At 43.0% G+C, this 24268-nt stretch overlaps 2 protein-coding genes and 1 long non-coding RNA gene across 4 annotated transcripts; 1 reads left to right on the forward strand and 2 right to left on the reverse strand.

The window, feature by feature from the left end:
* The first annotated feature begins 74 nt into the window (after window positions 1-74).
* On the forward strand, window positions 75-14935 carry NSMCE1 (NSE1 homolog, SMC5-SMC6 complex component). 2 transcript variants are annotated; one of them, XM_052772466.1, is made up of 9 exons: window positions 75-195; window positions 1128-1271; window positions 8454-8468; window positions 9799-9920; window positions 11159-11236; window positions 11934-12080; window positions 13028-13144; window positions 14076-14196; window positions 14684-14935. In XM_052772466.1, the coding sequence occupies exons 2-9, from the start codon at window positions 1154-1156 to the stop codon at window positions 14764-14766; spliced, it is 801 nt and encodes a 266-aa protein (XP_052628426.1). In that variant the 5' UTR covers window positions 75-195; window positions 1128-1153; the 3' UTR covers window positions 14767-14935. The 2 variants fall into 2 exon arrangements, with proteins under 2 accessions (XP_052628426.1, XP_052628427.1); XM_052772467.1 differs by lacking the exon at window positions 8454-8468 and having other exon boundaries at window positions 75-199.
* On the reverse strand, window positions 8588-15212 carry LOC128134589 (uncharacterized). The gene is made up of 2 exons (XR_008232789.1): window positions 14941-15212; window positions 8588-14208 (listed from the first exon to the last, which is right to left on the reverse strand). It is a non-coding gene; the product is annotated as an uncharacterized LOC128134589 (long non-coding RNA).
* A 1964-nt stretch (window positions 15213-17176) lies between these two features.
* KDM8 (lysine demethylase 8) lies at window positions 17177-22874 on the reverse strand. Its single transcript, XM_052772465.1, has 7 exons — window positions 22342-22874; window positions 21854-22020; window positions 20348-20480; window positions 19406-19447; window positions 18504-18653; window positions 17602-17694; window positions 17177-17503 (listed from the first exon to the last, which is right to left on the reverse strand). Exons 1-7 carry the CDS (start codon window positions 22849-22851, stop codon window positions 17339-17341), a joined length of 1260 nt encoding a protein of 419 aa, XP_052628425.1. The 5' UTR covers window positions 22852-22874; the 3' UTR covers window positions 17177-17338.
* Window positions 22875-24268: the final 1394 nt, after the last annotated feature.

Genomic DNA, 24268 nt, shown 5'->3' on the forward strand with positions numbered 1-24268 from the left:
CCCGTTCCCCGCCCCCCGCCAGGGGGCGGGTCTGCCCCACCCCCGCCCCCTCGGCCGCGGGGCGGGGCCGCCGCACTAGCGAGGGGCGGGCACTGCCGGGCCCCGGCCCGGCCCGCTGCCGAGCCGATCGATAGCAGGCGGTCGCAGCGATCGCCGAGCTGTCGAGCAGCGGGGTTGCAGCGGCGCCGGAGGCCGGCGGGTGAGGCGGCCTGGGGGGGCGAAGCGGGGCGGGGGGGCCCGAGCGGCCGGAGGCCGAGGGGTACGTAGGCCTTGGCGGGGCGGCGGGGAGAGGGCCGTTTCTCGGACGGCTGCCCGTGGCTTCGCCGGCGGGTCTGCGGCCCAAGGGTGGAGCGAGCGGCGGCGGCGGCCGCCGGGGCAGGCCGGAGCCCGGCCGGAGGCCGCCGGTCGCTCTGTCGCGAGTTCAGCGCGCTGACGCGGGAGCCGCTTCACGTTTTCCCGTGGGCAGCTCCCAGCGCGCTGCGGCCCGGCGGCGCGCCCGCCTCGGCACGTCCCCCACGCCGGCGGCGGCCTGGGCGGGCGGGAGCGGCGGAGGGCGGCGGCCCCGGGGCGGGCTGGCCGGCTCGGGCCTGCTGGTCGGCGACCGCCGGCGTGCGGGGCGGAGGCGGGGTGCGAGGCGTCGAGAACGTCAGCGCACGGCGGCGTTTCTTGGTTTGGTCCGTCATGCGGTCCTTTGGCCTGGATGAGTTTGGGAGCCTGGAAACCTCTTTTTTCTCGTGGACGGTTAAGGATTGTTTGGCTGCAGTGGCCAAGGAATTTCCTGAGATGCCTTTCTTTGGTTCTAATGCTCTTCAGAACGTTTGGAGGAGGATTTTGTTCTGTCGATTGTTACACGTACAACCCTACTATTTTCTGTTTGGGGGTACGATAGCACAATGCCTTCGTTGTTTTATTCTGTAGCTGAAATTAGTTGGAGTTTTATCTTTTGCATCCTTCTCCTAGAACCTTGGAGTTAGTCACTGTCCGTATTCTGAGCACAACCTGGGGGATCTGCCTTTTTTTCCCTGATGCAATGTTAGAGAGTTTAATTGAAATCTTACGTATGCTTGGACAGTGTATTTTTAATTTGCGTGAACACGTGTGTTAATTCCAGCTTGCACCTCTTGCAGCATTTGAAGCCTGGTGGAATACTGCAATGGCAGCTCAGATGACTGATGCTCATCGGCGGTTCTTGCAGGTCCTGATGTCTCATGGGATAATGGAAGGATCAGAGGCTAGGAAATTACACAGGCGCTGCTGTGAAATCCATAAAGGTGTGTGTCTTTTTCAGAGAAAAAGCAGGGAGATGGAAGAACTACTTTTTTTTTTCCTGCTGCAGCTTACAAACAATTAGATTTCTGAAGACCATACACCATGTAAAAAAAAGTTTAAAAACTGAATGATGTGACTGTTCTCTCTCTTTCCTAAAGATAAAATAACACAGCAATGAGGAAGCTTAAGTTTTAATCAGGTCAGACTCATACAGAGCACTTTTTATTTTAGCAAAGATGTTTTTTATAGGTTATACATTTAAAAAAAAAAACCAAACTTTTGACACGGATAGTGCTGAAATTTCCAGAATGTTTTTCTTCATACCTAATTGGAAAGATTTCCTTTGGAATATATGAAGCATATGCTGTTACCTATCTTGAGTAAATCTGTCACATCTGACCGATTACACGGTCAGCTGGTTAGTTTTAATATGTGCTATACCAAGCTGAATTTTAGGGCACATGTAACAAAAATTTGGTTGCATACTATCAAATCTGTTTGAAGTTGATGTTCAAACTTAAATAGTACAGACATGTGTACTCAACTCGATAAGGATTTTTCCGAGATCTGCTTACAGATCAGAGATCTGAATTTCATCTTCACTAATTTTGCAAATGTGCTGGGCACAAACCCAAATAAAGCTGTAATGAACAATGTGTTTAGCACTAGTTAATCAGTAGGTATTAGATGTGCCAGTTGCTGGTTCCCTGAAGATAGTAAAAGAATAAAATTCCTCTATTTTCATCTTTCCCTCATTTATGAACAAAATTGAAAAGGACAAGGAATGTGTAAGAACAAAAAGTGTCACTTAAAAGGAAATACCCAAATGCTGTTCAAATCAGTGATTTTAAACCATTACTATTGGAAGGCAGATAACTCCAGCAAATGTTGTTTAAAGTACACGTTCTGAGATCTAATATGCGCTGAATGTATGTCTCGAGTTATTTTCTAGTTCTCTAGTATTTACGACTTTAACAATAAAAGCCACCTTAACAGTTACTTGAAGGGTTTAGTCAGTTCAGGATATCTGTGTGACTGTTGAGAGCTGAAGCAGTAACTGCAGGGGAACAGAACTATTCAGTTGCCGGTGGCTAACCGGGATGATAACTTTAGCATCAGCATTGCTAACTATTCTTTCTCTGTGTTAAGAGAGAGGGGACCGTAGTCGCTGATGCACACAACCTGTTGTGAACTCCATCTTGCTTTGTTGCCACAAGTGGAGTCTTTTCTGGGTGATGGCACTATTTATGTATTTTCCTTAGTTAAAAGGAGTCAAACAGACTCCATAGGTTTGCAAACTCTCCAGAGCCAAAGGAGCTTATTTCATCACCTGCCCAAATTTCCAACTGAAAAAATGGAAGCGTGGAAAAATAACGTTGCTTTTTACAGGTTGACTCCTGTATTTGTGAGAACCAAGCCGCTGTGATTTGTAAAAGAATTTATCATAAATGCTAGAGATGGCCTAAGCCAATAGCATGACTAGAATGAGTTTATTGTGTGTTAAGAACAAAGAACCTTAAGGAAAAAAAACTTCACAGCTAGATTGTGTTTTCAGTATGCAGGATCAGTGAGCGGTACTGCAGTAAGAACTGACAGAGTTACTATTCATTAGGAACGTTTATTTAATAGAAGGATTTAGAAAAAAATGGCTCCGTTGCAACTGCTGCCTACCTACCAAGTACTTGATATTTTTTCTGCATAGTGACCGTTGATGTGCAGTGGAAAAGTTTGTGAAATTACACAGATACAGTGTGGGAGTTTTAACTGTTAAAGTTTTATCAAATGCTCTACCTAGGAAAGCTTTTTGTCATGTTGGGAGGCAAAAGGATGTTGAACTTGACTCACTGAATGGAACACATTTGTTTTATGAGCAAAAGAACTGGCGATTTGACAACCCCGTTCTTGTTAGGGGCAAAGTTAACAGTATCACAATTTACGAGATCGTGGCAATAGCATTTTTATGCTCAGCCTGACTGGACTGTTTCTAGATGAAGTTCTGATTTTGATGTAGTTTTCTTCAGATACATCTTAATACTGCTTACTGTAATCTGAACAATAATTTTCAAATCAGATCAAAGCTAATGCTACTAAAACTAGCTTATTTGAATTAATCCCTTTCTCTTGCAGGTTGTAAGCATTACATAACAAGGCTGTCTCCTATCCATGACATTGGTTTCCTTAAATACAAAAGGATAAAAGAGCTGCATCAAGTGAAGTCAAGTCATATAGTAACCAGCCTGTGCAGCCTCTGAGCAAAGTGATCTGAAAACTTTTCCCTCCTGGTGTTTGGCATATTCTCTTGTTCTGGTTTATTTCAAAATCCTAAGCCTTTTGGCCAGGAGGTACCTTTTTACTTTTCGTGTATCACCTGCATGCTTCATGTTAGCAGACAAGTGTCTAGGCTAAAATCTGCATGCAGCTCTGAAGGAGAAGCTCCAAACGTCTATCAAAGTGCTGTGTAGGACCACTAGAAAGTGTACAATTCAGTTAGGATACAAATTGCAGGCTTGTCAAGGAAGGTTCTTACAATTGCTAATACTTTTTTACTGGAATCCCTTAGTGCATGCTGTTTCTGTCTGCATTGTGTTATGGCTTCTCCAGTTATGAAACACATTATAGTAAAAACTTAAGTGCAAAGTTAAAGACATCTTGCAGATCTCTAGCATTATAGAATAGCTAAGGTGCCACAACATTCTCAGCATCCTTTCTGGGGTGGCTTTGTGTGTTGTCTGTGGGTGCAAGCTGGCTTCTCCTTTGTTTGTGTAGTCAGGGAAATGGTAGTATCTGAGTTGGCTATTGTTGGATCCCTTTACAAGACAATACATAGACTATTATTCTGACCCTGACCCCAGCCTGAAATCAGGAAACAGTAAAAATAGGAGAGTTTGTAGTTATTTTTCCTGCTGTCTTCCAAGCCAGCTGAAGTTCTTTAATAACTGAAGCTCTGGGTTTACATTACTCTAAATAGTACAGCTGGAAATACAGTGCCCCTCTCCTGGAAAACACATTTCTCTCTCTAATAGAATGACTTTTTTTTTTTTTTTTTTTTAAACAGATCACGGCATAAATATTGAGATTCATGTGCTCTCTATCCTTTGATAGATTTCCGAGTTTATCTATTTTTTCTTGGATTCAGCACATCTTAATTTGATGAGTATTTAAATATAACAATATTGGGTATTTTCGTGACCAGCATTTTATTTTCCAAAGACATGGTCGTTCACAAGTGTTTTCCTTGCAACGTTCTTCAAGGCCAGAAGATTAACAGAAAAACACAGATATATTTTCTTTTGCTGTATTTTTGATGAACCTAAGGATGATTTGGAAGGACAAAATCAGGTTGCCTTTCAAACCAATGGCCGTATTTACTGAAGGACTATATTAGGTAATATTTATAAAATTAATTATAAAATGTAACTCTATGTTAAGTAACAGTGCAGTTCATGAGAAAAATGGCTGATACAGTCCATATATGAAAGGATGTTTAGAAAAATAGAAGAATGTGAGAAAACTGCTTTTTTCCTGCCTATTTGGATGTACAGAAGGAGTGTACTGGTTAACCATTCATTAATGTTCATTGTATCAGACTGGCTTTTGACTAACTATGTTTTGTATTTTGTTTCACTGGTTTGGTATCTGAACTCAGAAGAAAATAACCATTAGTGCCACTTTAGTCTACAGTCATACCAATTTCTTAAGCATAATACATTTCATGCTTGGCTGTTGAAAGACGCACTAAATAAACTATATAAGAGAAACAGGGATTCATAGAATAGACAAGTATTTTTGCTTTACATCTTTTGTATGTCTTTTAATATTTAGTATTCTAGGAAGAGCCCCAGCAGCTGCTCCTGTGTGTGACCCAGTGTGCTCATTATGCTTATATCTTGTCTGCAAAGTTCAGCTAGAGCTTAGGGGAATTTTTCTTATCTGTGGTGGAATTTGCAGATAACCATCTGTTTTATCATAGAAGTGTTTGCATTGCAAAACAACAGAAAAATCCACTGTACTGTTGTTTTGGTATTTCGCTTTGTAGTGCATCAAATATGTCAAAACTAGAAAAATAAAACATGGCTCTTGGCTCCTCAAGCTAGGCATTTTTGTGTAGACAATGAAGAATATCACAAAGCACTGACAGAAAAGGGACTGGGGAAGATCAGTGGGAGTATAGACAGTGAGATCACACAATTCCTCAGCAGTACTTTGCTATAGTGTAGTGAACGCTTTTAAGTAAATGCACTTCAGTTATTTTTCTTGCATGTTGTGGGAGAAGTGAATGCTGAGGAAACGTTTTGGTGAGGATGAGATGAGGTTTTCTGGTCGATGGCTGTACTTCCTCCCATCTCACCTGCATCATATTGCCTATTAGTAGTTCTGGAAGCCATGCTCCTGCCAGGCTTAGTAGTATTCTTGTTTCTTGTCAATGCTACCCACTCTACAGGGACTCTGCTGTTTTTACTGTGGATTTGTATCTAATTATCCATAGAATTTAAGGTCAGAACGAAGTAATCTATTTTTGTGTCCCATGTAATGCAGCCCATATTTTCTGCTAAATATTTTTTGCTGCATATCAGATGCCTTGTAGCTGGATTGAAACATAAAATGTACTCATTTAGATGTTCTGGTAATGAAGACTGACTATATGCCTTGGGTCAAAATTCAGTACTCCCTGTGTTAAGAAGACTGCAAAAAGATGGGATATGTCAGTCTCAAGTTGTACTGAACCAGCATTATAGCAGAGTGTCGGTGTTGGTGGCCTAGTGGTTACACTTTAAAACTGAAGTCTTGGCTGTGAGTCCTCATTGAAGTTCATTAGAACTTTTCAAATGTATCAACACTGCAGTGCTGGTGAAAATCCACCTGTGCTGTTTGAGTAACTATTTTCCTTGCCTAAACTCCTTTGTAGTCTGATTGGTTTTGGTCTAGATTGTTGTGTTGCAGTATGCTACTATAAGCAGCAACTTTATTTTCTTCCCAGTGATTCTGTTTTTCATGGGAAGGCTGAAACAGCTGTCATAGATGTACGTGTAGAAAGAGGGTTAATGTGAATGGTTTCATGAGAGTTTAAAATAATGTAAAGCAGGATACATATAAAAAATTCAACAGTGAATGACGTAGTCTAGTCCATAGTTCAAACATCATTAAGCTCCCCGAGACAGGGATTGCCTGGTTTTATGTATTTATGTATAATACCTTGTGCTAATACAAGGAAGTGTTCTGGCTTGGTTTTGATGTTGTTAAACAGAAAAAAAAAAAAAAAGGTATTGTACAACATGTTGCTGCGAAGTGTAATTAAGAATGTTTCATTTTTAAAGAACTTTGTAAAACAAGCTTTTAGATTCTCTTACCAGTAATGGTCCTGTTGCTTCAGTTTTTTCTAGCTATAATAAAGTTAGATGGCAGCATTTTCAAATCCTGATAGGGAGCTTCTTATTATATTAATCGTCATGGTACTAGGAGAGTAACTGAAGAAAATGGGGGACACCCCCCCCCAAACTCCACCACGTTTTTTTCCTTAAAGAAATAAACTTTTCTGAATGTTTTACTCTTCTTTTATTCTTCTGTGAAATGAAAACTGAGCACCAGTGACTTAAAATCCAAAGTAATTTGTCATGTTATTCTTCATGATTTGTTCTAGTTTTTTGTTGAATTCTGAAGTTTGCAAACTTATTAACTCTATGCCAAAAGCTGTTGTATAGTTACTAGTTTTTTAAATACAGTTTGGTCTTGAAAATCAGCCATAAATATCAACACCGGTCGTCAGTAGCTTATATTACATCTGCTCAGTGTCATCAAAGTAGAAGAAAAACATGACATTTTCATAATGCTGCCTTGCAGACTAGAATTGTACTTAATCTTCTGTTTACAGAGAACATGGAAGCTGAAATACATAGATAAAACTATGTGTTTAGGTTTTATATGAGTAAAGGTCCAATCTCTTCTATTTTAAAGCAAGCATTCACTCAGCTTATTTGTAGGCTTTTGCTGTAAACATGGGAGCTAGAATTTTATAATGGTGCTAGTATATTTTTAAATTTATCATGAAGCTGTGGCATCTCAGGCTAATCTAAGTAATAAAGATTCCTGTTGTTCGCTTGTCTTTAAGCAAGAAAATTTAAAACAGTGCCTATTGAAAAGGGATAGTTAACCAAGAGTGTAAGTTTGTTTGTTATGCAATCTGCTGTTCGTAGTTTGCATACAGGCACATTCAGAAAAGTTTCCGGTTTCTCTGAACACCTCTGCTTTATCTTCAGTGAGGGATTTGTTCAGCTTTTCTGTGGAAAATATTTATTATTAAGAATTTGTTTAAATTTAGGGGAAAAAACCCCACCCCAAACCCCAGAGTATTTGTGTTCCATTTATTTACTGTTCACTGTTTCCTATTTGCTCATCTGCTATCTGTCATTGAACTGAAAGAATTTATTCTAAAAGAAAAGGCTCCCAAGCAGTGTTCTCAGGGTAACACATAATGAGCTCTCTTTCTAATGCTGTCACACGCTATCTTTATTAAGTGTTCAAGGCTGAGAATTGTTTATTGACAGAATAATACCTGGTTCCTGCATATACTTGGTTTTAAATGCTATGAAGAACTTCGTTGTGTTCATAATTGGGTACTGGAATAGCAATTTGCTTTAATTTTTATTTGACTGAAAACACATTACAGTAAGTAGATCTGTGATACAGTACAGTATTAGTTGAGATTGCATTTTATGCCCTAGAGAAGGAAATTATTTATTTTCTGTTACAAAAAATAATTTACAGAAATTGTAACTAAGTCTTAGTTTTTTGAGGTTTTTGGTTTTGTTTTTTTTTTTTTTTAAGGTACTACATTTTACAGGGGAAGTTATTGAAAATTAAGACTTTTCAAACAGTTTAATCCAGTATTTTGGAAGTAGGGTAGTCCTGGCTCTAGAATGCATCTCACATACTGATGTTACAACAAGGTCTTCTTAAATACAGTCTTTCAAAGTAGTATTGACACCTCTGAGAGATTTTTACCAGAAGAAAAAAGGACAAAGAGATTCCTGTACCTACAAAGATTGTGGATACCTACTGAATGAAGATCACATTAGTTTATCTAATTTCTCATCAAATCTGTTGACAGTAAATAACTTGTTTTTCAGTAGTAATGTATTTGAATAACCTGTTTCTATCCGATCATTTGCTATGGCTGCCTGTACAAGAACTGTTTCAGAGAGGTAAGTTAAATCTTTTGCAAATAGTAAAGGGCATTTATCATTTCTTCTGAGTCTGGAATTGTAAATTGACCAACTTTTTAGATGTTAAAATTGTTAAGTGCAGCTTTTGGTGTGGTCTGTCCCCCGTTCTTTTTTTATGGAGAGTTTATATCCCTTTTTTTCACAGGATCTACTAGAGCAGCCATTCATCTCACATTAAAATGTTAGAGCTGTTGTACAAAAGAATATTCTTCTGTTGCCCTCTTTGAGATTTGTCACTAATGCTCACTGGCTTTGATGTGTGTGGAGTGTTTCCTGCTGACAGGTGCCAGGCAGGTGGCATGACAATTTGACAAAATTATACTTACTTTAATATTATACTTACTTTATTATTGCTATTGCTGTTTGTTGTTTTTTTTTTCACTTAAGGAGTCTTACATATCAGAATCACAAACTTTCTGGGCAGGAGCCTCCTGTGACTTATGTTTTTGCATTGTGCTACGCTATAAAGTATAGTGGGGTTTTGAGAGTGGGACCTCTGTCTGATGCTGTTACACAAGTGATTGCCTTTTGTAACTGAGAATAGTATTAAGTTAGTGATAACTGGTAGTATTTTTGAGTATTTTGAGTATTATTTTTCTAAAGTTATAAGCTGTTACTTAACACTAGCCTGCTGAAGTCAACGGGAGTTTTGCCACTGACATCATTTTGGTTTGGATGGAAACTCCTGAGGGCGTGTGCTGTTGCTGTGCAAGCAAAAGCCATAGCACATGCTTCTACAGAATGACTCCAAAGTCCATCTTGATTATGCCTATGATAGAACTTCTGCTAGTATTTGTTTGTAGAACATGACACAAGATATTACCTGTATTTCTACAATGCTAGAATTTAAGTTTTCTGGTATGTAACTTGATCATTTACATGCCATTAATTTGTGAAACAGAACACAAAGAAACAAGGAATCCCTTGTGTGTAAACAAAAGCATGCAAGTATATTTTTGTATTGTGCATAATAATTTTTCCTGGTCATGTTTTATTTTCAGTTAAACTTAGTTCAAGTCACTGTAATTAATGGATTAATGCGGTGGGTTCCATACAGCGAGGCAGAATGTCTGGACTCTCTCTCTCTAAACTCTGACTTTGAAGGAGCAGAGCTTCTCTGAAGGCTAGTAGTCAGCAGCACAAGAAAATTATATGTCTGCTGAATGTAGCAGATCTATTTGAATTCTGCCTCACTAACATTTAGCTCTTTTACCTAGGAAAAAAATGTTTCAGCAGATAAAACATAAAAAGATCTGCCTGATCTGTAGTTGTTTGGGTTTTCTGAGTATGTGCTTTTTCTTATCTTCAGTCTACTACGCACATGATAAACTGGATGATTTCATCAGTACCATTAACAGCCATCTACAGCCTTTGTTTATGCAGATCCGGAAAGGAATGTCAGAAGGTGATGGGAGAGCACATTATGCTTTAGTAAGTATGTGATGTGCTGCCATCGCGTGGTTTGGCTTCTCATGACCAGCGCATGGATGGCAGAGGGAGCCTCAGCCTCCCTGTCTCCAACTTAAAATTAACCTTTGAATAACGTGCCCGTAAAAGGTCTGCACACCTTCCAGTTGTAAATGGGCAAAAAAAATCTAGCTGTATGTGTGCATAATAAACATAAGGCTGCCCTAACTGCCATCGTTGGATGTTAGATTGACTTACCTTAGGGTCCTTTTCCTACAGTATAATAGAACTGATATTTAGAGAAAACAGAGAGAATCTAGAACTGAAGGCTGCATGTGCCAGTAGGCTTCTTACTCTTAGCAGTGTCTTGTGTGGTTTATGTGGGGCTGTTCCACTGTTATGCTGACAGCTGCTGTAGAAGCTACTTGTAGAATAGGGAAGTGGGAGGATAAACTGCCAGCAGCCTAGGTGTGTGGACATGGAACATGGCAGCAAGGACTACAGCAGCATCTGATTTATTTAGCATAAACATTGCTTAAGTGCTGAAGTGAGATTTCTTTTTCACAGGAGACTTTCTCAAGATGCATTTTTAAACTAGAAAACACAGAGAGCCCTCCAACATTAGTTTTCTTTTTCTCTTACTCAAAAATCAACCTAGCATAAAACAGTTGCTAAGGAATGGCCCATAAAACATTTACCTAGATGTTCTGCAATGTGCATGTCAGAGACGGAAGGTCATATAGTAATTTCAAAAGACCATACAGGAAGTATTCTAACATTAGCTGCTGCTTTTAACCTTTCTGGGTCATTTTGCCAATTAACTTAAGCTAATAATAAATAGCAGCAGCATGTGCAATAAGAATATGAAATATAGGTGACTGTTCTTCACAGAAACAAAAAAGTGTATTATGACATAGTTAGTGCTACTGTCCAGCACAGTATCCTGGTGTAATATATTAGTTCTACTATATAGAACTAATATTCTATATAATTCTGTAGCGGGGAGGCCGAGTTGTTTAAGAGCTTGGACTGGGCAGAGGCAGCTATGGAGAACATGTGGCTGGAAGATCAGGGGTTATAAAGAAGGGACTTGAGAACCATTGAGTGCCATCTTTAAGGAACAGCTACTTTCATGCTACTTAAAGAAATGATGTTTCTGTTAATTGTAAGATGATGTATTCTTTAGCCCAGAGGATCTTTTACAATTTATGGTGTAGAAATACAAAGGCACTTTGATTTCAGTTTAAGTATTTTTTTTGTAGGTGAATTTGGCAGAAACTGAAATAACTAAAATGGCATCGGACTATACAGAAAATGAATTAGAATTGTTCAGAAAAACAGTAAGTATGTCAGTAATTAGTTAGTAAATCACATTATTTGTGAAGGTACCATCTTAAAATGAATGGAAATGGAAATGAAGGGAGATGTTGTTTAGGAACTAGTTGCCATCTTACCTAAGTTTATCCTAAATCGAATGGGAGGGTGGGGATGGGAGTATATGCAAGTAATGATTCCCTGTTGAAAGTCAGTTATTGGTAAACTGAAATCAGCAATAAGGGAGTGCTCCTTGGAGTTAGTGACTTGACATATCTGCTTTTAGTTAAACAATCACCTTCAGGATTTTCAGTTGTGATTGCTACAACCTTCAAGTGCCAGGTAGGTTCCGTAGTACTAATGACTCCACAGTGGACAAACTTACTTTAGTAGTCAGAGATTTTTCCTCAAAAGAACCTTGACAAAAAGCAGGTAAAAAGCAACAGAACTGTCACCCCCAAGTATGCTCAAGGGTCCCTGAATGCAGCTTCATTTAGGCAGCACTGTTCAGTTCTATTTGTGGAAATGTTTTCTTGGCAAAGATTAAAACTGTCAAGCTAACAATGACTGTTTCAACTTTTGGCCTTTGTTCTACAATCCTGGTTCAAGCCATATACTGTAGTGTATCTCATGTATGGATGGTAAAAAAGCTGCACTGTACTATAAGATGTGTCTATCTAATAGCATGGTTTTTTTAATAGTTGAAAATGTTTCTTTCTGTAGATGGACCTAATCATCTTATCAGAAAATGGCTTTGCCTCTTCTACAGATATTTTAAACTTGACTGACCAACTGAAGACAAAGAAAATGAAGAAAAAGGAAGCGGAACAAGTGCTGAAAGTTTTTGTGGAGGATAAGTGGCTCTCTGAGGTAACTGCTGTGTCTTTTCAAGTGTTCATATTTTAATAGGTCCAGCTATTATTTTGTTATGGATGTGATGGCTGAAACTGGAGCTGTTCTTTAATGAACGATGGCAAAAATGTTTTTGTGGGGCCTGTGCTTATTGCTGCTGCAGTGATTTTTGCAGAAGAGGTAGTACATTTACAAGAAGTCCTTGGGTAGGTCTATACAGGTCAATGTGGTTTCAGTTTCTTGTACCTGAGCTAGGTGGGTATGTGTGTACAGCCCTGCATTGCAAGGTACAGACGTCCTTTGTACGCAACAGCATGGCATACTTAAACTTGGAACAAGAGCTGTAGGGCGATCAGTGCTGGTAGTTACATTTAGAATATCCTGGAAAGCAGCGAGGGCAAACATGTTGAAAACTCCTGTACCAGAAATGCATGGGCCACTGTGCCTGTTTCTAAATCTCCTTTACTTCACGAGGGAGAAATTGAGATTAGCTTGCTGCATGGACACTGCAGTTGCTTGCCAAGAGAAGCGAGACCTCAATCCCTTTTCTCCAGGATTCATTCCATCATAGATAGAACTCCAACCTGCTGCCACATGTTTACTTACGTTAGAGTGATTTAACAGAAATTTTCAAAGATACCTCAAGCAGTAAATGCCTAGATTTTGCTGAAAGCCAGTAGAATTTCTGCTAACATGCAAATGGAGGGTCCCAAAACTGCATGTCTTTAAGGAGAGCATGCTTGCTCATCTGTACCTTCTAAGGACTAGGCCTCTTAAAGGTGTGAGATCTTGATTCTCATCCTCTAAACAAGTGAATTCTGCTACTTCAAAAGTATTTCAGTTTTGCCTTATATTGGTGTCAGCATGTTAGTTTCATGATGGCAGAAAAAAGTGGATGTCAAATGGTTAGAAAAGTCAAAAAAGGTAAAAGGAATTAAATTAAGTCTTGCCACTGGTTTCCTTAGAGAAATGGAGAATATACTCTGCATACTCGCTGCATAATTGAGATGGAACAATACATTCTCAGCAACTACCAAGATGTGGCAAGGAAGTGTAACATCTGTCACAGCCTTGCCATCCAGGTAACGTTTGTTTTATTACCTCAGTAGGTATCTGCCAATGTACTTATGTGGTCATAGCTGAAGTTTGTGATACTTTACTCTGAGTAATTAGGCAGGCACTGAAAAATTCTGGTCTTGTAATCTGGTAATGGTGCCCATGTATATAAACATGCCTCCCCTCCCTTTTTTTTTTTTCAGTGTAGGTATTTTATCTTCTGTCTTTGGAAGAAAACTTGTCTTGGAGCAGTATCTCCAAGTATAAACTTGGAGAAAGCAAACTCACCCAATGAGGAACATGATTGTGCTGTCTTGCTTTCCAAAGCCAGCAGGCTAGAGATGAACCCCTTATCCTTAAATAGGCGTAACAGTTAAGAGTTAGCTATCTTACATTTGGACCTTACAAACAACAGTCTTCATGTGACACACATTCATCTTTGGTCCTGGAATTTTGGTTCGGGAATTGTTTGTGTCTTGGACTTCAGAATGAACATGTATGCTTATATATAGCATGCTAAAGCACTGTATTTTGACAGCTGGTAAGTTACCAGTTTAGTCTTGCATAAGTGGTTACAGCCTGAACTCCTATTCCAAAACTACAGCATTCTCTTGCTCCTTGACCCTGCATCTTCTCGTCTTCCCAACTAACATACTTCCATGTTACTTTTTCCATCCCAATTGGTTTCCTTTATTGCACCCAAATAGCTCAGTGTTGTTTGTCTTTCAAGGTAAATTTTGTCCATATAGGGAAATAGTATTTCCTAGCTTCCAGGAAAATGCCTCCTTTTATCATTTATCACCTTTCACTTTTGAGTATCCACCAACTGTACTGTGTGAACCATTCTTTGCAATAAAGCACTGCACATCTGCTGCCCTTTGTAACAACTTTACGTTAAGCTGAAGGACAGGTTAGAAAGATTTTTTTTTTTTTTTTTATCAACACTTCTGATTTCAGAGCCAAGTATGTGAATCCTGTGGAATTGGAATGCATTTACCTTGTGTCAGAAAGTACTTCAGAGCTCAGACTGAACCACGCTGTCCGCAGTGTAATGATTTCTGGTCTTGTGACATTCCAGGTACCAAGCAACCTATTTGAAAAAAAAAAAAAAGTTGAGTGTAATAATACTAGAGAATGGACTGATATTCAGTAGCACTGCCTGTATTATTTATAACTGTAGCTGAATATCAGTTATTTCTGACTTCAGTTGTATGTTTCAGACAGTAAACCATACATGGGCAACACTGAGCCCTGAAAGTGCAAGGATTATGCCTTATGGTCACTAGCAGATCCTGTGCAGATTGTTTCTAACATCATTAAAGTGTGTTGCAGGGGATGGGGTGGGGCAGGTAGGGGACAGACACAACACGTGACACTAAAACTTCTGCAAATACTGAGTTTCCAAGAGGAGCACAATCTCTTTGGAACTCCTCTATTTAGCCAGGGAAATTGGACATTCTGAACAGGAACATAGGAATATATAAAGCATTTTAAAAATCTGGAGGTTATACAATATCATCCTTTTTTTGTGTCATTCATTAACCTTCCTTTTGTTTTGTTTACAGGTATGAGTCGGATAGACACCCAGTCACCATCAAAAACAGGGAGAGCAGAGAAGAGCTTCATTCTTGGCACTAGACGATGCTAGTAAAACTCGCTTTCAGTGAAAACTTTTTTCCCCACTCGCAGAATAGCTGGACTGTATTGTATTCATTAGTAACAGTGCGTTTTTCAGTGTACTTATTTTTTCCTGAAGTTTTAAGGATTTTACAATAAAACCAACATCCTGAATGAAAGAATCTTACAAAAAAAAATCATTGACCTTCCTGTTCTCCTTCTTCACAGTTATGCCTGCACAGCTCTCTTGGAGGCTGTTTTGTTTATGTAGTTCTCCATATTCTTGGGTTCTGACTCTCAGTGCATGTTTGGGAATGAAAGATGCAAGTGTTTTTAGTCAGTCCTGCAAGCTGATCTATGCAGGAGTGCTATTAGCAGAAGCCTTTCTCAGCAACAGTGTTCCCTATTCATACAGTTTCAGTTACACAAATGAAAATGCAACAGGGCTTCAAGTAGGTGAAAAATCCATGCAGCACTTGAGGTGCCCACCAAAGCCGTTCTATCACTCCCCCTCCTCCGCTGGACAGGGGAGAGAAAATATAACAAAGAGCTCGTGGGTCAAGATAAGGACAGGAGAGATCACTCACCAATTACCGTCACGGGCAAAACAGATTCAGCTTGGGAAAAATTAATTTATTTACAAATCAACCAGAGTAGGGTAATGAGAAATAAAACCAAATCTCAGAACACCTTCCCTCCACCCCTCCCTTCTTCCCAGGCACAACTTCCCTCCCGGATTCTCTACCAACCCCCCAGCGGCACAGGGGGACGGGGATGGGGTTTACAGTCAGTTCATCACACATTATTTTCTGCTGCTTCATCCTCCTCAGGGGGAGGACTCAACACACTTCCCCTGCTCCAGCATGGGGTCCCACCCACGGGAGACAGTCCTCCACAAACTTTTCCAACGTGGGTCCTTCCCACGGGCTGCAGTTCTTCACGAACTGCTCCAGCATGGGTCCTTTCCACAGTGTGCGGTCCTTCAGGCACAGACTGCTCCAGCGTGGGTCCCCCACGGGGTCACAAGTCCTGCCAGAAAACCTGCTCCATGGGCTCCTCTCTCCGCAGGTCCTGCCAGGAGCCTGCTCCAGCGCAGGGTTCCCATGGGGTCACAGCCCCCTTCGGGAACCCACCTGCTCCAGCGTGGGGTCCTCCACGGGATGCAGGTGGATATCTGCTCCACCGTGGACCTCCATGGGCTGCAGGGGGACAGCCTGCCTCACCATGGTCTTCACCACGGGCTGCAGGGGAATCTCTGCTCCAGTGCCTGGAGCATCTCCTCCCCCTCCTTCTCCACTGACCTTGGTGTCCGCAGGGTTATTTCTCTTACATGTTCTCACTCCTCTCTCCGGCTGCCATTTTTTGTCTGTCCCAACTTTTTTTCCTTCTTAAAAATGTTATCACAGAGGCGTTACCACTATCGCTGATTGGCTCGGCCTTGGCCAGCGGTGGGTCCGTCTTAGAGCCGGCTGGTATGGGCTCTCTCGAACACAGGGGAAGCTTCCAGCAGCTTCTTACAGAAGCCACCCCTGTAACCCCCCCCACTACCAAACCTTGCCACACAAAGCCAATACATCTCCTCACTGAGGCAGCTGGCTGAATATCTGATCTAGGGCTAGAGCCTGAACACTTTCAGTTAGCACTTTTGCTTGGTTTTTGTCCCCCCTTAGACACAGAAGAGTTCATCTGACATAAGGCCAGGTCATGAGCAGCTGTGTTCAATAAGAGAAGGAATATTCCCATAGTCAAAATGATTGGGAAGGAGTAGAACAAGACTTTAGGGGCAATGCCAGCTTCTGCCTGCAAAGTGGTGAAAAAAACTACCATCTTCAGATTCTTTTAGTTTTTAGTGTTAGCACTTCCCTTGCCAGTTTTATGTAAGGATGCTTTTTCCTTTAAGAGTGACTTGAAAAAAAGACAAGGACTAGATACTGCCAGTTACCAGAATGGAATGGTAGCATATCTTTTCCTTGGTAGAAATGTGTGACGCTGCACAAGGCAGAGTATCAGCAGTTCAGCTCATGGTTAAGCAAAGTATGATTAAGCTTCAGTTTATTTAACTGCAATTAAACTATGGATTAACTACAATTACGTTCCTAGGCCTTAACACCAGTAACTTTCTCCATATAGGAGATTAGTATCTTTCACATTGAATGTTTGGGTAACACCATCCCTCATTGTTTACATAACTCCCAAATTTTACTCTTATTAAATCCAAATAGAAGATAACACCAACCTGATGTTCCAAATACAGTTTGAAGCAGAGTCCTGGCAGTGCCCGTAGATAGAGCTGTTTCAGATGTACACACACATACAAGATGATGGCCTAACAGATGCTCTTTATGAGGAGTTCATGTTAGAAGCATCCACAAAAATAAAGTGGCTGTAGCATCTTCTTTCCATTTACCCATCCAGATTCTTTCACCATGCTGAAGCAAGAGTGTGTTGTTTTTTGGGTTTTTTTTAATCCACCTCAAACCCCTGGACAGGGAAGAACATTCTCATGCTTAAAAAGAATTCTCTTGTGAGAAGATACCAGATGCTACTTTTTCTGATTTTTAATTCCTATTACAAAGCTCACAGACTTTATGCGTGCTTCAGAGCTATGACCACCAGAAACTGACAGAGAAGCTGATATCAAGCGATCGTACATAGTGCCAATATTTAACTGGAATAAACAGAACCTGTCCTGGCATCAGAATACAGGACTGAAATGCGGCCTTTCTGAAATTGGGAAACTTAACTAAGTCAGGATCTTCCACGTCAACCTATAAAAAACAAAACCAATCATCAGTAGAATGTCTTTACTTAAATATGATTTGATAAAGTAACATTACTGATATTAAAATTTCAGGCAACTATTTACCTGACTAGTGTTGTGAAGAATTTGGCTTTCATGTGGGTACAGGTTTTCTGAATCTTGTGGAGAACATAGACGGATATACTTTCTTCCAAATACCTGTACACATTACAATAAATGTTTTCCATCTGTCATTAACCTGCACATGACTGGGAACTGTGAGCCATAGCTGGCATTTAACAGTAAAATATACCCAATTACCAGAAACATTGTTATCTTTGTTAGTAATAAACAGAGACTGGTATAGTAAAAAGTTAAATCAGACTATTGGAATTCAAGTACCTGTTCCCTTGGAGCAGGTAAGAATTCAAAGTACCAGGAAATGCCTTTAACCAAATTATTTTAAATTCGAAGTTTAAGGCACCCAATTGATGCAATGTTATTTGGGCTCTAGGTAGCTAGAAAGTAGTTAGAAGAACTAAGGAGGAGGTTGAGTCTTCAGTGCAGTTCACACCAGCAAGCAGAGGCACCCACACAGAGTGACTGCTCAGCTTCCATATACTCCTTTAGCTCTTATTTCTGTGTCATTGTCATGGTTTAACCCCAGCCAGCAACTAAGCACCACGCAGCCGCTCACTCACTTCCCTTCCCACCCAGTGGGATGGGGGAGAAAATCGGGAAAAGAAGTAAAACTCGTGGGTTGAGATAAGAACAGCTTAATAGAACAGAAAAGAAGAAACTAGTAATGATAACACTAATAAAATGTGCTTGTGGCCTAGAAGATTACATTGAGCATTAAGTTGCAGTAGTGACACATGCAATAGAATAGCAAAATAATACCTGCATAGTCTCTATCCTTCAATGGTTCATCAAGTTGCCTGCTACCCTTGTCTCCAATGCTTACATACCGTAACCATTTTTTTGAGCTATAGCATTAATGGCATGTGTAGAGCAAGTAGAATACAGACCTGGGCTAAAAAATTTTGCTGGGGATCCTGATGAAGAGGTGAGATAGTGCCTTCTGGACCAAACCAAGCATTAATGGTGATGTCATCTTCTTCCCCTTCCCCCAGGCAGCAGTAGTCAGGGATACTGATATCCTCTTTCAATTCTGGGATCTACTCCCATAAAGAAATAAAACATTAAAAAAGGCATGTGCTGACTTGCCAAAGGTATGTAATTCATAGAACAGAGGAACAAGGCTTGACATAAAGAAAGCAAATGACCTGCTTGTCCAGCAAAGGCAGGAGGGAAGCAGCTGAACTGCTAGGAATCTGCAGGAAATGTCCTCACACTTTCTGTCCTAGCTAGCAGATTCTGCTGGAAGGAGAGGTGGGAGAAATGGGTTTCTCATTCTTCAGAGACCCTTTCCTTTAGCAGAAACCAGAGAAACCCCCAAGAATAAGCAGGTTTGCTCTTCATGGAAAAGGAGTAGATGATCTTTTATACACTGAGCTTGCTTCTCCGTGAGATTCCTTTTTACGTCTCCCAGCAGCCTAATCTCTGGTTAACTGGAACAACGTTTCAGAATACGGTGAACATATCACCACCGGAGACTGTTTCCTGTCCAAATCTCTTCCCTGACTTACATATTCTTTGGGGAAATGCTGCTTTCCAGGTGATATCCCTATAAGTATATGCTACATTGTACCGAAACAGCACCAAGAGAAAGGGTTTTGTTTCCATGCCTTTCAGCCAATGGAATAAACCCCTCCCCCTGTTCCTTCAAATCATGGGAATAGAAGCTTAAGAAATACTGTGAATTCTCCCTATGCCCTTCCATCTAGTAAAGTTGACATCCTCAGAGATGACTTGTGCTACAAAGGGAACGCTTGACTGCAGAAAGATAAAGACATTAACTCAGTTTTACCTGATCAAAAAGCTGGTGCTGGGCAAGGTATCCCACACTGTTCTGAAATTACAGCAGAGAAAGAAAAAAAATGCATAGTGACATAAAGGGTAAGACTTCTCAGTCAGTTAATTTACTTATAGGTAACATCCATTTCCAATGTCCTATTTCATAGTACTAGAATTGTTTTAACAGTTAACTAGTATAAGGGGTCTTCTGAAATAGTAACTTAGAGCTACACTGAAATTTTAAGAGTGTAGATATATCCCCACGATCAACAAATTATCTAGCTTAAATTACTGGAAGAAGCCTAGCTATAATCCTATGGAATCTCGACAGTTCTATTGTCAATCCTGTGACAACGCTGTGCATCTTTATAGCTAGACCCTGCTGGTACACAGGCTAATTCACCGTCACTCCCTGCAAGTATCTTGACATTCTGTTCCAGGCTGCACCGTGGACCAATTTGCAATGGCACATGGTCCTTCCTGCCAGAAGACTAGGAAACAGAAATGAGGGCTTCAGACCCTCACCTGTGAAAGTAAAAGGACATTCAATTGCTAATCAACTTTCTATTTTTTTTACCTGGTGGCATGTGAATTTGGGTCTTGATCCTAGATGTCACTAAGCAGCTTAATAATCAAGAGGAACAAAACTCCTGGCTGAGGATCCCTTATCCTTAGTCTCCACCATTCTGGCTTTTGCTGCAGAAGCTATCTATCTATTCATCAAATTCCAGCTGCTGTACATTTGATTATATATAAAAATCAAACCTAGCTATTGTTGCAGTAACTATTTGTAGCTTCAGGTCTTGAAAATGTCAAACCTTTTAATTCAGAGTTGAGCTTATAGCATACCCCTCTCCCTTGACATCAGCTCTAGGCATGTTTGTTCTAAGCAGAAATTCTGTACCAGTAACACACTGCTGTATTTGGAGATGCAAAAAAACAAGAATCAACAGACCTCATTCACAATATACTGGTTGATGAAGTCACTAACAGTCATGAGCTTCTGAGACCATTCCTCATCTGTGTATCGGGTACCCAGTTCCACAGGGACTGTGCGGCACCCTGCGACTTGACAAAAATAGTCCACGCTGAAATAAAGAAAGTTCCATTACCCTTTTATACTGCTCTTCTTACTAATTTTGAATGTAAGGCAATCAATCAAAATCGATCTTTTAGAGTAATAAAACCCTACTACCACGAGATTCTTCTCTCTAAAACCAACCAACCAGAGACAAAAGGCAGCAGAAAAGGATGCAAGCAGCAAGGAAACATGCAGTCAAGCTTGTGTTTATATTATGCCACAATTGTCTGTTTTGTTTTAAACCCCTGTTTACCTCAGCTAACTATTGTTTCCTAATGAGCTGAGCAGATTTAAGCTGTTGGTCTCTCTTGCCGAGGGATAGCTAATCTTTTTGCTGCCTACCGCCACATTTGCTAAATAAAATGTTTTATCTTTTCCTCATTAATGCTAGATCGGCTCTCTGTCAGTGCCAAATTCTGTGTACAGGTGCCAGTAATATCCATCCTGGTTAGAGTCAGAGGAATTACTTTGACAGGTGGTATACGTCTCTCCATTGATGATGATATTAACTAAATGGACAAGTTCATCTTTTTAAGGGTCTGAAGTTAAGCAGTGGCGTACCTTCCCTCAAAAAAGAATAAAACCCCTATGAAATAACAAGTGTCTTCAGTTAATGTCAATTTTACCCTTGGCTGTAGAACAAAAGCAGTTGCTCAAACTAAGCGTGAGGGTTTTTTCCCCTTCTCTAAGGAATCATGAGCTTTATCTCACAAATGTTCACTTCTCAGTATTGGAAATGCTGGCTCCATTGCTTACATTACACAAGCGGCACAACGCTATTAGTTGCTTCTGAATGGCAGCGTCTGAAACTCAACGCTCAAACACAACACTGAACAAACATCAATGCTTGTACTTGTGAATGAAAAAGCCGATCACACTTACGCATCTCTGAAACCCACTTTCCATTGCACTAATTATTAGCAAGTTCCGAGCTACAAAAATCGCTGATCTGTGTCTGACAGACCCACTTCAGATGTGAGCAGCTCACCGGAACAGTTAGCAACGCGAGCTCGTCTCTAGTTTCCAGCTGAGCAACGCAGTGTCAGTCAGCAATTCGCCAGAGCGCTCCCCGGCACGGCCCCAGGAAGCAGGGCTGCGGGCTGCCTGCCAGCGCCGTCCCGGCCAGCTCGGGGTTTCCCCGGTGCACCGGAGCACTTACCGTGCAATGCTCTGGACGGTTTGATGCGCTGCCCTCATTTATGGAGCAACTTCTACAGAGCAAAGACAACACCGCAGCAGGAAGGTGCTGCCAACAAAAGTCACTGCCGATGGCACCTATCTTCTGTGAAGGTTTCTGCTGCTCTACTAAGCATCAAGATACCTGACACAGAAAACAATCCTCGCCCTTACTAGGAGGGGGCAGAAACTCTTCGTTCTCACCTCCACTTCTTCATACACTGCCAGTGGTCCATAATCCCCTCTAAGACCACAGGCTTCTGTGGAATGAGGTAGTTGTCTCTGAAATGCTCCAGCGAAGGGCAGTGAAGGTGCGGAAGCTCATCTTCTGGCTGCACAACTGGCACTGGAGGGGGGTCAATCCGGACCCTCTGGAACACAGACATCCTCCTTCCACAGCTGCTAGCGAAGGCCCCCGCGGCCGCCCCCCCCCGCCGGGCCGCGCACTCCCGGAGGGGAAGGGAGGGACGACAGGGAACGCCGGCCCCGGGGCGGCGGTGGTGGGGGAACAGGCGACGGGGACGGGGGAGCCCGGGGGACCCCCGGCGGCGGGAGAATGAGAGGAAGGGGGGAAAAACGGGGGGGGGGGGGGGGGGGGAGGCTCGCGGGGAGCCCGCGGGGGCGGGGCCGCGAGGGCAAGGGGGGCGGGGGGGCCGGCGCGGGCCAGGTCGCCTCAGGGCCGCGGGCGGTACCTTGGCGCTCCCCTCGGCCGCGGCGCGGCGCTTCCCGCGGGGCAGGCGCGCCTGCAGGACGCGGACGAGGCGGGCGAGGACGTTGTCCAGGACGGAGGCGCCCATGAGCAGCCCCATGTCGCAGAGGCGGACGGCGGGCGCCAGCGGGCGGCCGGCGGCGACCTCGGCCAGCGCCCCGAAGAGACAGCCGTAGGCGTAGACCTGCCGCCAGGCCTTGCTGACCTCTCGCCACGGCCCCGCGTTCAGCTTCTCCCAGGAGTAGTCGCGCAGGACGTCGCCCAGGCGCCGCAGGGCCGCCGCCGCCGCCGCCGCGCCGGGCCGGCCCGCCGCGCCGTAGAGCAGCCCGCGGGCCCGCCGCAGCAGCGGCAGGATGCAGTCCTCCACCTCGCCGCTCAGCGCCAAGGTCAGCCCCTCCTCGGTGCCCGGCAGCAGCGCCCGCACCTCCGCCCACAGCGCGCCGTCCGCCGCGGGGCCGGCGGCCGGGCCCTCCCTGCCGCCGGGCGCCGCCATAGCAGCGCACCGCCGCCGGGCCTAGGCGGGCCTCGGGGGCGGGCCGCGGAGGGGGCGTGGCGGGGCGGTGCCGATCCCGCCCGCGTCCCCGCCTCAGCGGCTGAGGAAGCGGCGTTGGCGGGAGAGGCGAGGTGCTCCCGCCCCACCGCGCGCGCGCTCCCTTCCTCCGCCGCGGTGGGCCTGGCGGGGCTGGCGGCTGCGCGGCAGAGGGGCCGGGGCCGCGGCCGGGTGGCGTCGGCGCGTTGGTGTCGGGCGTCGTTACTTCGTCCTGAGAGCTGCGGCTCCTCGGGTGGTGCCGGGTTTTCTTCGCACTGCTCTTCGTGGGTTTTTCAGAGCACGTTGTCGTAGTTGGGAGTTTCTTGGCTGCCGTAAGCCGGCGCTCCGGGCAGCCGCGGACGGAAGGAGCAGTTCCGCTCATGCCGGGCCGATCTGTCTGGCGTTCGCGCTCTTATGCTGCTGCACGTCTTCCTGCAGCCGCGTAACGAACCGGAACGGGGACCTCTGCTAGATTAAAAAACAGCCATTTTCTCAGCTTAGTTTTGGCCCAGATCAGCCTCATCGCCTGGTTCGTCACGTAACTGCGTGTGGTTTGGCAGGTGTGAAGAAGGGGGCGATGGGGGATTTAGGCGGGCGAAGGAAGTGGAGCCATTCCTGTCGGTGGCATTGCTGGTTTTTTGCTGGGTTAAAGGCTCTGTGAAACCGTAGCCCAGGTCTCCGTGAGCAGTGTAATACCACCAAAAGTCAGTCTAGGTAGTGTCATTTGGGCGCTTCACCAGGGAGTCTGCTGGAATTCAGTAACTGTATGATTGGTACAGCTGTTTGCATTAAAGGGGAATGTGTAAATCCAACGTAGTTTTCTTTCTACTGTAGTTTACACGTCAACCATACAGTGATGGTATGAGGAAGATAGCTGGTTTCACTTTGGAAATCTCTCTGTTCCAAAAGTGGGACAGCTATTAAGTCGATGACTCCTGGAAGACAGGGAGATACTCTTAGCAATGCTGATCTTAAGCATTAGAAAGAAAGCCTGTCTGAGACCTTGCATGCTGATCTGAGTAACCTGAGAGGAGCCTGGAAGCATCAGGGATGAACACTGCTGTCAGGCGACATTCTTTTGGTGGTTTATGCTGCATGCTTTTAGTCTGTGCTTGAGACATGCTTCCTGTATGGAATGTGCATGTCAATCTTGTAACACGCTTTGCGTGGCATCTTTCAGCCCCAGCTTGCTTTGATAATGTGCCCTGAACGTGTTCTCGGTACTTAATACTTGACTGCAAAGAAAATACTATTTTACTTAAAATTCAGCAACTCGGAGGAATGTCTTAACATCATGAAACAAAATTTAAAGCAACATAACAAGAAATGAGGAATTTGTAACTCCTGAAAAAGTGTCGCTTGTTTGGGGTTGAAATCTTCA

The sequence above is a fragment of the Harpia harpyja genome, chromosome 21, assembly GCF_026419915.1.
Source record: "Harpia harpyja isolate bHarHar1 chromosome 21, bHarHar1 primary haplotype, whole genome shotgun sequence".
NCBI lineage: Eukaryota > Metazoa > Chordata > Aves > Accipitriformes > Accipitridae > Harpia > Harpia harpyja.

Bases quoted from the DNA above. Each gene is read 5' to 3' on its own strand.
- KDM8 (XM_052772465.1), bottom strand. From the start codon at position 22,851: ATGGCGGCGCCCGGCGGCAGGGAGGGCCCGGCCGCCGGCCCCGCGGCG. The intron at 22,021-22,341 runs GTACCGCCCGCG...TCTGTGTTCCAG, and splicing joins CGGCCGAGGGGAGCGCCAAG to AGGGTCCGGATTGACCCCCC. The intron at 18,654-19,405 runs GTAAAACTGAGT...TTATGGGAGTAG, and splicing joins AGCACCAGCTTTTTGATCAG to ATCCCAGAATTGAAAGAGGA.
- NSMCE1 (XM_052772466.1), top strand. From the start codon at position 1,154: ATGGCAGCTCAGATGACTGATGCTCATCGGCGGTTCTTGCAGGTCCTG. The intron at 9,921-11,158 runs GTAAGTATGTGA...TTTTTTTTGTAG, and splicing joins GGAGAGCACATTATGCTTTA to GTGAATTTGGCAGAAACTGA. The intron at 14,197-14,683 runs GTACCAAGCAAC...TTTTGTTTACAG, and splicing joins CTGGTCTTGTGACATTCCAG to GTATGAGTCGGATAGACACC.